This window comes from Macaca nemestrina, chromosome X (genome assembly GCF_043159975.1).
Source record: "Macaca nemestrina isolate mMacNem1 chromosome X, mMacNem.hap1, whole genome shotgun sequence".
Taxonomy (NCBI): Eukaryota; Metazoa; Chordata; class Mammalia; order Primates; family Cercopithecidae; genus Macaca; species Macaca nemestrina.
Window position 1 is genome coordinate 142,082,562 of NC_092145.1, and position 15,470 is coordinate 142,098,031.

At 39.4% G+C, this 15,470-nt stretch overlaps 1 protein-coding gene across 6 annotated transcripts in view; it reads right to left on the bottom strand.

Annotated features, from left to right (window-relative positions):
- The window catches only part of LOC105478188 (cyclin dependent kinase like 5), a 227,586-nt gene that overhangs the window by 29,491 nt on the left and 182,625 nt on the right, over window positions 1-15,470 (bottom strand). For 4 of the 6 annotated variants that reach the window (XM_011735263.3, XM_011735260.3, XM_011735262.3 and 1 more), the window contains exons 14-17: window positions 14,840-14,945; window positions 11,451-11,574; window positions 4,710-4,809; window positions 662-784 (exon numbers count right to left, since the gene is read on the bottom strand). In XM_011735263.3, coding sequence (XP_011733565.2) covers window positions 662-784; window positions 4,710-4,809; window positions 11,451-11,574; window positions 14,840-14,945 — 453 coding nt within the window. The remainder of the gene's footprint in view (window positions 1-661; window positions 785-4,709; window positions 4,810-11,450; window positions 11,575-14,839; window positions 14,946-15,470) is intronic. The other 2 variants (XM_011735264.3, XM_071089049.1) reach the window with 1 other exon arrangement.

Here is a 15,470-nt window from a genome sequence, read left to right on the forward strand (position 1 = left end):
AAAGTGAGAAAGTATGGTTTAGGTCATATTCCCAAATCATTGTCTGATATATCTGGATCTATCATTATGTACTAGAGAAATGCTGGAAATCTGTGCCACAAATTCCGGATGAATGCAACTGGTCTATTCACCAGCTTTGGTGAACACAGAAGAGTAATGTCAAATGCCAAGCAAAAGCCCTGGTTTTAAACTGACCAGCAAAAGCTCAAGCCAGACAAGGATACAAGCTGTTTTTTCATGGAGCCTGTTAGCTCATTCAATTTGGTCAATTCAACTTGGCTTCAAAAAGACAAATTGCCAATCAAGTGTTAACAAACTCTGTGAGTCAAATGCAAAGACATCTGTTAACTGTAAATGTTAATAGAATTCCTTACATAAAATACAGGCTTTTATAAATGTTATCTGCCCATAATTGGCTAAACAGACAAGACAAACTAGCCTTTCACTAGTTTGTCTGCTTAATAGACTTTGTGCTTCAACTTTCTTAACTGATTCAGAAGAATGGCAATGAATTTATATCCCAGTGAATTTATGGAACTGGCTCACGTACTTAACTAGCATAAAGAGAATATGACCTCATGAAAATAAGACATGCTGTTGTCATCAGTAAAACAAGTTTACTGGAGCAGTTTTCAGGGCTACCATACATAAAAACGGGTACCATGGGTGGAGTGACTACAGGAAGCTTTTTCAAAGAAGAACTATGCTTTAAATGATTCTTTGAATTAAAAAGAGGAAAGAGGGATTTCTTGATGCTTGGATTCTCCCCGTTGGTGGAATCTGTCTGCAATATAAGATACAAATAAACTAATTGCAAAAAAAAGTGCTTATTGAAACTACTAGCCCTTGGAAGCCCTCAAATTGCTAAATATTAACAGTCACTGAAAGAATCTCGGTGCTGTGCATCTATAGAGGTTCAGTGCCAATTCTCACCTGGACGTGAAGATGTCAATAATGCAAATTCAAGACAAGCACAAACTTCTTCCAAGTATATAATGTGAGATCATGATCAATACCTCTAGTAGGAATGCCAAGAGACCTAGACACACCTACTCACATTAAGCTTATTACACATTAAATAATTTTTACTATCAGAAATATTGTTACAAAGAATTGTGTTAAAGAGCTACGATAAACTTCAATCTTCTCCTAATTGCTAGAGAGGACTTCAGCAAGTAAAAAATCTACCATGTAATTTGCCTATTAGAAGAAAAAAAATCCCAACATACTGGAAACCCTTTCAAATTTGGTCAACTTTTAAGCCTGAAAACATCACTAGGAAGAGGTATTGATCACTGTGGTGGGATACTAATGTTGAATAAGAGGCCTTATTCTGTACTGCTAGAAATATTTACCCAATGGAAAACATTTAGCACAATTCAGAATACTGGTTTTCAAAGGGAAGAAACAGAAATTTCAATATTTAATTGGAAGCATCATCACAAGTTGAGATACTAACTAACTAGGATACAATTACCAAGTTGGCAAAGTCACCATATGCTCTGAGGACTTATGTAACTCTAGATATGTAACCGAAGCCAGATTTCCCAAGGGAGCTTCCAGATTTGCTTGAGTCGAAGCAGGCACCTTTACAATACAGATTTTTTTTTTTTTTTTTTGGCAACACTTTTCCCTGATTTGGATATCTCAATTATCAGAGAATTAGAATGTACATGAAGGTATTCAGGTATTTAGGTAATCTTTTAAGGGTATCTGTAAAAAGAGATTTGAGTAAAACATCCCATAAATTTTCTTGTTCCAATGACAGGAACCCTGAGGAAGAGTTTAACTTGCATCGCTAAAGAGGCCAGAGGAGAGCTCCTAGAGACTCTCCACAGAGGCAGGTCCACGGTATAAACTGAGCCTGGACTTGGTATTTAGGAGAACCCAGTTCTGGTTCTCCCAATTGATTACATGATTTTTGGGCTTCGAAGCAAGCCCATGACTTGCTTGGGCTCAGTTCCTATACTAGTGAATAAAAAAATTCAACTAGATTTAGGATCCACCTCAGCTTTAACATGTCATGAGTCTCTATGTACACTGGGCATCAGATTTTTATTCTTTTGGAATCTTATGCAAAGGCCACAATGCCTTAAATCTTTTGAAGCTTATTCTATGTAGTTTCTTTTTGCTGAGTTCTAGAAAGTGAAAAACAATTAACTGTTTAAATGCTCATTCAAAGTAGTCAGAGTTAACCCAATGTCAGGCTTAGGACTCTGAGGTTTGGAAGGCTGTACTGAGTGCTCTTTGGAAATCCCAAAGCCCTTAAATTTTATTTTTCATTTAATGAAAAGATGCAGAGGTACAAACAACTTTTGGGTTAGTAAAGATTAAGGCATTATGGCCTATGCAGAGATATTTTGCAGTTACTTTACATATCAAAAAGGAAACTTATGAAAGCCTAATAAAAAGTTTAAGTGGAAAGGATATTAGAGAATGGTTATTTTCCTTTTTACTCTAATCTATACTACTAAAATATCTAAAATTTAACTAAATTCTGAATAATAAAGTCAGTCAACATGTATACTCCACTTGTGCCACAGTGAGCCAGGGACTTTAGGTTTAATGTTGCTCTACAGCAAACATCAAAATCTAAATCTATATACAAAAACACCTTCAATTCCTTAATCTTTCCTACTTCCTACCACTTAATCACCCCACAATGCCAGGAGACCTGTGGTTTAGAACAAAAACCACAAAATAAAAATAACAGTGGTCAGGAGGTAGCCAAACTTTAATGTTCATGATAGAGAAACATGTTCTACAGACAATGATAAAAGTTTTATTAACACTTTAAACATTTTAAGTATTCCTAGGTTAAATCAGGTCTATTTGTTCACCCAGTCTAAGTAACAAATGTAGTAGTATCTGACTGAGTGGCATTTTGATTTGACATTTTAAAAGTAAGCTTCAGTTAAAAATATGGGCAGTTTTTTTTAATGAATACTTCAGAAATATTATGCAGCCATTAGGATTCAAGATAATAAAGTATTTGTAGTAACATACATATTCTGTGCATGTAGATATAGATAGATAAACTGTTAAAAGCCAGAATACAAAATTGTACTAAAAGGATTGCTCTAATTTAAAACTTAAAACAAAACAAAACAAAACAAAACAAACCCCACACCTAGTTTCCACAAGCATATGTATAGGTTAAACAGCTAGAGGGAAATATACCAAAATCCTAATACTAGTTGTGGTAGGGTATTAAGATTTAAAACGATCTTTTTCTTTTTCTCAAATTTTCTATAATGAACTCACATTTATTTTATAAGGAAACACATAAATTTAACAAGCAAGCAAGTGAAAGAATGTTCTAGAAAGATAATATAGGAAGGTATTTGCTAACAGTTCTAGAACATCTGTGAGATAAAAATGCTTACTTCAGGTTATTTATACACATTGCTATGAACATCTATCTAATCTAACTTCCCATTGAGTCATAATTCTATAATTTTCGTAATAGAAAGGGCCTCAGAAACACTGGGTCTAATCTACTAAACTTACAGATGAAATCAATGAAATCCATCTGAATAGGCCGTTTTGATTATGTCTTTTCCCTCTTCAAATAAAAGAGAATAAATTATGTATGAAGTAAAACTAGAACCAAAACCATTCAAAATGGTTAACTAGGCCAGGCACAGTGGCTCACACCTAGCACTTCGGGAGGCCTAAGTGGGCTGATTGCTTGAGCTCAGGAGTTCAAGACCAGCCTGGGCAACATGGTGAAACCCTGTCTCTATAAGAAATACAAAAAATTAGCTGCGCGTGATGGCTTGCACTCAGTTATTTGGGAGGCTGAGGTGGGAGATCACTTGAGCCCAGGAGGTAGAGGTTGCAGGGAGCCGAGATCATGCCACTGCACTCCAGCCTGGGCAACAGAGTGAGACCCTGTCTCTATAAATAAATAAATAAATAAATAAATAAAAACAGCTAACTCTACCTTATTTAGCCTTGAAGTTGTCATAAAGAAAAAGGGGATGCAGCCTCATCTAGGGGAAGAACTACTCCTGCTGCTGTCCTACAGGCCGGGTTTCCCCAAGGTTCTCACATCACTAAACCAGCAGGATCCCTGCTTGGGTGGTTCAGTGAAGTGATGTGAACAGTCCCATGGAGCCAGCTCTTTGTTCAGCCAGAGGGCTCCCAGGAGATAAGGTGCATTCCAGCCCACAGCGCAATCAAAAGGCAAACATATTTTCCTTCTAACGCAAGCCCTAAAATCCCAGATACGATCTTTGTGACTATACAACTCTGAAACACACCTGTCAACGTAGGAATTCTATAACCAGCCAGGAGAGAATAAGGAATGATGGTTATTTACAAATTTCAAGATTTAGAAGTAAACCAAAACCCATTTCCTAAGTTTTTGCATATCTTTAAACCCCCAGAGAGAAACAAATCCTGTGTCTTCAAAGTTTTTACGTGAATATAAACCCACATAGATAAGAAGTATACTGAGAAAGGCTTAAAGTGTTCTCTCTCATCCAAATTAAATTTCTTCTATTCCTGGAGATTCTGTTGAATGTCGAAAAGGTTCTGTTGAGAGGATAGTTGTATAGAATTTCAGAAAGAGACATAATACAGTGCATAAATGTCAAGTCTCAATAAGAAAACAATCAACTTTGATTGCCAAGTGCAAAGTGTAAAGTATCCATTGAATAATGCAGAAACATGTTATTATATATATAAATTGGCCATCTACTTACTGTTTGAGATTTCTTCTTTTTCTTTTTCATTGACCTGAAAAATCCTTGCTTCTCTTTTTCCTTGAGTTGCTCTGAATGACTAATATTTTCAGGACTTTTCCTAAATGAGAAGACATTTTTATCATATTGATTTTTCAATCATTTTCTTGCCATTGTGTGACAAATACAAGAAAGACTGAAAATGCATGACACTAGGTTCAAATAGCCAGGAAGAATCAAACACTTGGATAAAGAGCCTCTAAAAAAGCACAGGAGGGACTGAATTTAATCAACCATGGTTAGTGATTATCCTCTGGCACAGGCTCACTCAAAACAGCAATTTGAGCATTATATGACCTATAACTGTTGCTGCAAGACCATTTTCATGCTGTTGAAGAACTCAGAGTTTGAGATTATTAAAAGTACACAGCTTAAAGGATGGCTTTTCTATAACTCTACAAGGGAAAGAGCAAAACATTTTCAACACCTACCTTCATTTTTCTATTTACCTTTTAAAAACCAGCTCGACACGTTTATTATTAGAGACTTGTCAAGATACTGAACATAAAGATCAATACTGCTATAAAAGCATCTTGAATAAAAGTAAAAATTTGCCAGAAACTGGAAATATCCTACTTATTAAACCTTTCATCTACTTATTAAAACTAAATAAAAATAGTTAAGAAAAAAACGCAGGGATAGGTGCAGTGGCTCACGCCTGTAATCCTAGCACTTTGGGAGGCTGGAGCAGGATCGCTTGAGGTCAGGAGTTTTAGACCAGTCTGGGCAACATAGCAAGACCACGTTTCTTTAAAAAAAAAAAAAAGGCTCTCATGGGGGGCAAAAAAACTTCTAACTGAAAATACTGACATTAAGCTTGATACCACTGACACCACCAGTATTTTGATAAAATTGGAAGATGTTAAAAGAATAAAATAACTAATATTAAAATTCAGAATGATACATTTATAATTTTGAAAGCCAGAAAACTTCAGACATGATGAAACGGGTAACTGCTGAAAAGTTAAGAGTCTTTATTTTTATTTATTTATTTTTGAGACAGTGTCTTGCTCTGTTGCCCAGGCTGGAGTGCAATGGTGCGATTTTGGCTCACTGCAACCTCCACCTACTGGGTTCAAGCGATTCTCCTGCCTCAGCCTCCCAAGTAGCTGGAATTGTAGGCATGCACCACCAGGCCTGGCTAATTTTTTTATTTTCAGTAGAAACAGGGTTTCACCGTGTTACCCAGGCTGGTCTTGAACTCCTGACCTCAAGTGATCTGTCCACCTCAGCCTCCCAAAGTGCTGGAATTACAGGTGTGAGCCACCGCGACCAGTCAAAAGAGTCTTTAAATGCAGTGTTGTACTGTTGGGAAAAACATCTAATCCCAATGACAGACTGGGCCTAGGCCCTGGGAATTTGGTAAAAGTTTCTTGCGACAAGTTCTTTTGCAATTAAGGAGACGAAACCCTCTTGCATGGGGCTTAAAGATAGACTGCCCTAAGCTGAACTCCAAGACACAGCATTCAGTCACTTGCCATTGGTAAGGAACACTGGAGAAGAGTGGCGTTTGCTGGAATCACAAAAGCATGACTCTGGGAAAAGAGCCTCAGAGAGCATCTAGTAGAACTGGCAATACTATTTTTAACATTCTGTAACTTCTAGAGGTTAAAGAATTATATGTTTATGAAATAGCTATGTACTTCCACAATACTATCTGCAAAAACACAACCTAGAAGCACAACAGGATATTCAGATTAATGGGTAGAAGTTTTTACCAATCAGAATGAAAGTCTAACAAAATACCACAGGTGTGTTGAGGGTAAAAGTGCTTTCTGCCAATCTAGTAAATTTTTAAGGAAGACATATTCATCATGACTGCGATCTCAGAATGTGAATGGGTGTTACTGTAAGAATATTAATGCTGGCACAAGAGGAAATGAAGGCTTGAGACACCAGTCCTAGGAGGAAGTCCTAGGAGGATTTTGCATGGTAAGAGGAGAATCTATCCAGGATGAAACAGCGAATAAGATGAAAGTGAGAAGGGAAGGGTAATAAAAGGAAAGCTCGATGTCTGCAGTTTGCATGATACATTGTTGGGTCCCCAGGACACAGGGAAGATGGGCCAAAGACCCTCTGCAGGGGCTCTTCAAGAGGCACTGGATAAACCACAGCTCAGGTGGGGATAGAGGAATGATTGGGACATTTTCAAAGATCCAAGCAGAGAAAGATCCCAGAGGTCAAAATAAAAAAAAAGAAATAAATTACCCTTGAACTGGTGGATGAAAACTAGGAGTGAAGTGTGTGTTTGCATCACCAAAGACAGACAGAAGGAAGTCAGAGAGGAAAAACAAAACAAGGGAGAAGCTATGCAGAAACATACATACCCAAAGAATTAACACAGAAAGGGAAGGGAGAAAAGGCTGACAGAGTGACTCAGAGACAGATGGAAAGAGGCTGGCTGGAACAAAGGCACTTGAAAAGCTGTGCTGTATAAAGGAATGGAGAATGAGTTATACATTGACAGCTGGAACTGAGCCCTATGGGTAAGCGTGTGGTTGGTCATTTCCCTCATTTGTGCATTCTGGCCCCTGTGATTCCACATGGAAGACAGCAGCTTCGTGCTGAGTGGGGTAAAAAGGAGCAGCACAGAAGAAGGGTAAGTGGGGGGTTCACATCAATCTCAGAGACAGAAGCTTTGAGAAGGACTACTCATCCAGTCACCTCGCACCTTCTCCAAAGCAGCAGTTGGGACCAAAACAGTATGGGCGGAGGGCAATGAGACAAGGGGTAAGCAGGCACACAGGCATGGGACTCTAACGTTAACATGACAGCTCTAACATGACAGCTATTTCCATAAGGGTCCAAGAGGAGACACAATTCCAAAGACTCACCTAAAGAAAGGAAGGAATTAAAATCCAATGAATCACTCAACCAATATTCAGCGAGTACTTTATACATGTCAGGCCCTGTGTTAGGTGTTGAAGAAACAGAGAAAAATAAAAGAACGAATCTGATTTCACTCAAGCTGCTCACAGACTCTTGTTGGGGGTAGGGGACAGGTTTGACAGCTAGGGAATGGGGCAGGGGGGCATCACGGTCAGGCTTATGGGACTTCAGTATAATCCCTCTGAGAGCAGCATGGAAAGTGAGATGAAGCGGCGAGGAACATTACTCTGACACTTTCCCTGCCATCTCCCCTCCCCTGGCAATGTGACGAGCGTGGTTAGCTAATGTGTGAGAAGAGAGAGTCAGTGAATAATTCTACAGGAGTAACTCTGCAAGCTACGATGACAAGCACTAATGGATACCAATATATTCATAACCTTATGAGAAAAAGGCAGCTGGGGTTGTGCAAGTTACAGCAATTCTTCATTTAACTAGTGAGATTTCTTCTTTTTTTTTTTTTTTTCAGACAGAGTTTCACTCTCGTTGCCCAGGCTGGAGTGCAATGGCGTAAGCGATTCTCCTGCCTCAGGCTCCTGAGTAGCTGGGATTACAGGCATGTGCCACCATGCCTGGCTAATTTTGTATTTTTAATAGAGACAGGGTTTCTCCATGTTGGTCAAGCTGGTCTCGAACTCCCGACCTCAGGTGATCCGCCCGCCTTGGCCTCCCAAAGTGCTGGGATTACAGGAGTGAGCCACCGTGCGTGACCAACTAGTGGGATTTCTAAGTAATTTGGTTTACTCTTTAAACATCAATTTTTAACCCAATTGACAGCAGTCTTTCTAAACATATTTATACAGTTTGTCTTTTAAAGCAAAGTGAAGCTGCCTGTTTTATAAACACACACTTCATAGAGATCTATGATATGCATGATTTTCCCACCTGCTTCTCTCCATAACTATTGCCTGGATCCTTTTCCCTCTGCACCCGGTAGTACCACCTCGAACTATTTCTTGCCCTGACAATCTCAGTGCCGCCTGTCAGAACTGAGCATAAATGAAGAACAGAGTCCAAATGAGGGTGGGGGTGTTATCCTATTAGTAAAGATGATTAATCCCACCATATTAACTCTATTTTGCTTGTTCTGAGATATTTTGGCTATCTCCTGATTCTTAAGTAGGTTCTACATAACTGAGATGGCCAGAATAACAGCTCTGGATATCATACTGCAATATCTATTTACTGCTTTAAAATATAACATAGTAGCTTGACTTTTCCATTGCAAGAAAGGGGTACACTGTACAAATATTCTCTTCCCGAAGTAAATCTGAAGTACTACTATCAAGGAAAAACAGACTGACCTTAGGTAAGAGATAATTTAGGAATAGCAATTCACGGCCAGGCACAGTGGCTCATGCTTGCAATTCTAGGACTTTGGGAGGCTGAGGCAGGCAGATCACTTGAGTTCAGGAGTTAAGAGTCCAGCCTGGGCAGCATAGTGAGACCCCGTGTTTACAAAAGATACAAAAATTAGCCAGGCATGGTGGCGTGCACCCACAGTCTGGGCTACTCAGGAGGCTGAGGTAGGAGGATGGTTTGAGCCCAGGAAGCGGAGGTTGCAGTGAGCCAAGATTGTGCCACCGCAATTCAGCCTGGGCAACAGAGCCAGACCCTGTCTCCACCCCCTCGCAACAAAGAAAAGCAATTCACTATATTACCATAACAAGGCTCTTTGATGTTTTTTGTAAGTCACTAAATGTGCATTTCTCTCAAATATGAAGAATCTGATGAACCAATTTGAGAGCTTATTCAAGAAAAAAAATCAAGATGAGTCAAGTTGAACTAATGACAGACTAAGTGAGATGCGATGCAGGAAGGAAATATGTCATAGCAGCATTATCAGGAAGAGTAACAGAAACAAATGGACAGAGCCAGTTCATCACTGGCAATTCTGGAACTCTTAAGTCTCCTAACAGCAATATTAGAATAAGGATGACCTGATGAAGCCTCAACTAAAGTTCAACATCCCAATTGAGCCTCTCATTCTTTTTAAAATAACTCTTTTCAGGTTTCTATACATATCCACGCGTAAAACAAGTTCTACTTAAACTGATTATCAAAAGACAGAAACAATACATTACTAACACTGTCTATCCCAAATTTGGATTTAATTTTGATCTGACCTAATTTTCACAGGACTAAGGTAATCTGTAATTGATACTCTTTTAAATCATCACTTCATTATGTAATAACCAAGAGAACCCAATTCCTTCTGTACTTCTGTATTCTCACCATTTAGACAATTTTGTCATGACTTGTCAAAGCCACACCAGAAAATGGTCAACACTGGTAAGTAAAGTTGTATCTGTGTTCTTATGTTAATTCACAGATCTTTTCTATATACTAAGGAGCTTAAAACAGTCACATGGAGAAAGAACACCAAAGTTTATCATCAAAGTGGAGGGGAAACACCTGGTGCTGAAGTTAGATGACAACGATAGTAATTGCAGTCACTAACATTAATGAATGCTTACGGAGCCAGGCATTGTTCTAGGTGCTTTTAATGTATTGCCTCATTTAATTATCACATGAACCCTATGAGGGAGGTGCCATTCTTAGACTTATTTTACACATGAGGAAACGAAAGGACAAATAGACACAGTCCCCTGATTGATAGATAGTTGCCATCAATCAAGATATCCTATTTCCAGAGTCTAAACTCTTAGTCACGAATGTTAAGACTGTCATTTTATAAATAGGCAATGGATGCAAATTGTGCTTATACAGCAAAAGCGTATTTATAGCTTTTAAAAAGTCATTTTTTATATTGTTTTAAGAATAATTAAGTAATTTTCACTATAGGGCACAATAACACCAAAACCTTGATGTAACTTTGTCAACAGGGTCCAAATTGTGACATCACATGGAGTCAGGAGTACTGACATAAGGCCCTTCTGTTACTTCTGGCAACAAACACCAGAGAGGGACTCTCTGACAGACTGGTCTTATTCCAAATCCAGTGTCTTACAGTGATGTCCCATTTTATGCTCTTGGTAGAGAACTGAGTAAAGTTCTATGAAGTACATACAACACTCTTCACATTTAGATCCTGGAGAGTCTTTCAGGGTAGTTGAGAAGTCTACATTATCATTTTTCTTAAAGTCCCTACTCCTCAGACAGATTCGCCAATGGAACTTGGTAACATTGTAATTCTCTCCCTAAATATTTATTAGATATGACACAAAAAAGATAAAAGAATAAGAAAAGTTGCCACATCATTTGTGCCTTTTACTACCATTATGCTTTTATGGTAGCATAAAGGACTGTTCCCCTATTTCTTTTTACCCTGAATGACAGACAGGTAGCACAGAGTTAACAACCATGAGCTTTGGAGTCGGAGCCCATTTAAGTTTGAATCCTGGCTCCCTTCTCCATGTTACTGGCTGTCCAGCACCGGGCCAGTTCCTCGACTTTTCCAAGCTTCAGTGTCCCTGCCTCTAGCATGGAAGCAGTGCAACTATGAGAACTGACTGGAGCGATGCATGTCAAATGCTAAGCAAAGTGTACCTGGTTCAGTGTCAACAAAAAGAGACCGCAAAAGTCATCATTCATGTCAGAAGAACACAGTGGAAAGCGTATCAGGTATTTAATAATCCAGGAGATTTTTCTTCCCTTACATGATATTTAATATAAATGCCAAACTGGAAAAAAGTTACCAATAATGAAAAATCACATTTTCCTTATTCAATAATTTATCTAGAGAAAAAAAGGCCTAGCAGGAGAAAGAACACTAAAAAGCTCATCAAGAATTTATTTCAACTCTTAAATCTACAATTAAAAAAAGGAAGAGTAAAAACAAACCAAAATGCTCACCATGGATCGAATGCTGGTTGTCTTTTTGAGTGGTTGGTTCCAGAACTGCTCTCTGATGGTAGAGAAGAAACTCTAGTTGACACATTATTTTCATGGAAGGAATTGTCTGGACGTGGAGATGGCACTGAATAAAGAAAAAGTAAGTCACTGATGGACTTTTTTTTTCTTTTAGACAGGGTCTCGCTCTGTCACCCAGGCTGGAGTGCAGTGGCGTGATCTCGGCTCAGTGCAGCCTTGACCTCCCAGGCTCAAGCAATCCTCCTGCCTGAGCCTCCCGAAGTGATGAGATTACAGACATGAACCACCGCACACAGCTGATGTACTCTTTTGGTCAAAGCAGTTTTCACATTATCCTACTGCATTTTCTCTAACACAAATAAAACAAACAAACAAACATACAAAAATCCTCATCAGCCCTTCACATAACTTTTGTGTTCCCTGAGGGTGAAGGCATTCTAGGGAACCATGTCCGTCCATCCACTGCTTATGACACTAATTTGCAAGGGTTAATTATCACCAGGTAATATGTATTGAAAATGGTAAACTGACCTGCCAGCTGATAAAGTGAAGAACATTATATTTTCTTTCTCCACTTTTTTTTTTTTTTTTTAAATAAGAGACTGTTATCCACGCTGGAGTGCAGTGGCACGATCATGGTTCACTGCAAACTCCACCTCCCAGGCTCAGGTGATCCTTCCACCTTAGCCTCCTGGGTAGCTGGGACCACAGGTGCATACCACCACACCTGGCTAATGTTTTGTAGAGACAAGGTTTCACCATGTTGCCCAGGCTGGTCTCAAACTCTTGAGCTCAAGTGATCTGCTCACCTTGGCCTCCCAAAGTGCTGGGATTACAGACATGAACCACTGCGCCCGGCCAGGGTATTTTCAAGTGTGAATCTCATAGCCCCTACCACCATTCCCCGCCACTGTTTTGGCATTCTTTGAAGTTAAAGCTTTCTTATCATAGACCAACAGTGTAAAATCTATTCTTAGTTTGAAGTAATTAATATGTGTGCTGAAACAGACAAACTACAGTTTAAGCCTTGACACTTGGGAGGTAGTATTACTCATGCTTTTAAACTAAATTACACAGAAATTTAGCTATTTCTACAAAAATATTATTTTTCTCTAAATTCTAAATGAACAGAAAAAGGTAAAATATAACATATGTGAATATATACTTTTCTGCTTTTGGGGGGATAGTTATTAACTTTTTCTGTCAATTTCTAAGAATGGTTATAATAAAAATATACTGGAAATTTCACCACAAAAGGAATATACAGACTGTATATCAAGATAAATGACACAATTTCACTTGACTCTTGACCAGTAGGAATGAAAACGGGAAGCATTCTGGAAAGAAACATCTGTTATTTCAATGATACCACCAAATCTTCCTCTAGGACTTAGTAGTATCATTGAAATGACAGATATCTCCAGATGTTTCATCTAGTTAAATATTTTTCTTCTATATCTGAAATTTTAAAAATTAAAACATTCTACCTGCCAAGCTCTCACTACCCTCTCTACTAATGAGGTAGACATATGAAGTATTTCTCTGAATTAACCAATTTATTTTTTTTTGCATCAAAATAAAACCATGTTTCCAGAGGTCAAAGACGAATTAATTTAAATCTCCATTAGCATTTTATATTAATGCATATTCTCCAGACATCTATAGAAATAATACACCTACGGTACATTTTGGAGGTAATGCTTCGGTGATAGAAGAAAAGGCTTTTTTGCACATGTGTGCTATAATATTTTAATTAAATTAAATCTGAATTAAAAGTTTAGTCCCATAAAATTCTAAAGTGTAATCATGGTATCAGAAAAAAATGCATTAAATGGCATATTCAATCAATGCCTTATGCTTTTCCAAAGGTTGGACTGGAAGGGAAGGAACAGTGTAGCCTCATCATTAAATACACATTTAGTCCTAAATAACACTTCTGTGCATTTATTTAGCTGGAGTTTCTAATTAAAATGACTAAGCAGTTCTCCACGCCCCCAACTCAAATCCTGCCCCTTTCCAACTATCCTCTCAAAACAACAGAAATAGTGGGAAGTCAGGCAATGTGGGCATAGGAGGCTTTAGAAAGCTGTGGTGACTCTTGAAGGCTTTACAGGCCTCCTGATCCCAGGCCTTGTTCTTGGCCCTGTGGGCTTGCTGTCCATTTTCTCCACCAGGGTGTTGGAATGCCCAAGGGCTTTACAATCTATTATTGCATAGTTACTAAAAGGGATGGCCTTTGTCATTCAATGTCCCCTAAGTTCGTACAACCCCAAAAGCATCTGTTTTAGTCGTCTGTTAAATAACAAAGTACATTTTAGGCTGTGCAAGTACACTTGAAATTTTTCTTTAATTCAGTCGACAAATATTTATGAAACTGTGCGAGGCAGTGTACTAGTCAATGAGAATAAAAAGAAGAGAAGATGAAGAGAACTGAGTGTCTCTGAGGGGCTCACAACCTTGTGAGAGAGAACTGCAGACAAAGAATCAGTGCAACGTGGTCAGTGTTACATCAGAGTTACAGACAAGGTGTGACAGACAGAACGGAGAAGACGTTTCACTCCATCTGGAACAAACTGTGGGAAGATATTATACTGAAGAGGACCTTAAAGAAAGGGACAGAGACAAGCTGCTCCAGCAGGAGGAAGAGTACATTACAGGCCAGAGGAGGGCACAGCCTGTGCAGTCCCATAGGCTGGGTACCAGAGAGACCGGGGGGGTGGGGGAGAAAGTGGCTGGAGAGGATGGCAAGGGCCAGACCATGGGAAGTCTGGAATGACATCCTAGAGAATTCAAATTTTGTCCTGATGCCAATGGGAAGCCACCAAATGACTCTCAATAGGTAAGCGATAGGGGATTAGGGTAGGGTGGGGAGGGGTGGACAATGGGATGCCTTACTCTATTTTTTTCCCCCTTGTAGCACTTAGTATCTTTTACTGTTCTATATAATTATTATGTTTAGTGTCCATCCCTCCTCCCGAGGAAGTGAGTTCCGTGACGGTGGAGATCTCTGGCTGTCTTGTTCACCAACAAGTTCTAAGCCAGAACAGTGCCAGACACACAGGTAACATCAATAAGTATGTTATGGCTTGACAGAAAGAAATGAGTGGTATGGTCAGAACACAGCTTCAGAAGGATTGCTCCAGTCACTATATTGATGGGTACCTTGGAGATAGGGAGACCAGTTAAGAGGCTACTCAAGCCCAATTCAGAAGCCAGGAGGGCCTGACTTAGCAGGAGCAGAGGCAGGGAGAACCGCTGGAAGGCAACAGTGTAGGTGAGAAGGCCGCTGGCCTGAGTCGGTGAAAGCAGTGTGCACATAAAGCGAGAGAGGGAGGAGAGGGGAACCTGGTGAACGCCGGGGGTGGGCTTACCTCTGTAAAAGCTACCAACTCTCCTTGGCACAGGATCATTGTACAGATGTCTATTTTCTTTGGGGGCTGTGCCATCATCAGAGTGTGGGTCATGATACACTCCACCCTGAGGCAGGAAAGAAATTTATAAAAGTTAAGCCACACATTGATGACAATATTGCCTATGACTTTTTTCTTGAGACAGAGTCTCACTCTGTTGCCCAGGCTATAGTGCAGTAGTGCAATCATGGCTTACTGCAGTCTTGACTGCCCCAGTTCAAGCAATCCTCCTGCCTCAGCTTCCCGAGTAGCTGGGACTACAGGCACACACTGCTACACCCAGCTAATTTTTTAAACTTTCCGTAGAGATGCGGTCTTGTTATGCTGCCCTGGCTGGTCTTGAACTCCTGGACACAAGCAATCCTCCCACCTCAGCCTCCCCAAGTGCTGGGATTACATGTGTGAGCCAACTGGCCCAAATTTAGAACCTAATCAGTCTATAATTGACTTAATGATCTTTTTGAAAGAAAATTCAGAATTATGCCACAAGGAAAACTACTTACTTTATACGCCACTTCAACTTATTTGTGGGAGATTGGATATTAATACATTTTAAAAGCTAGGCAGTAATGATGTTGAACAAATAATGTTT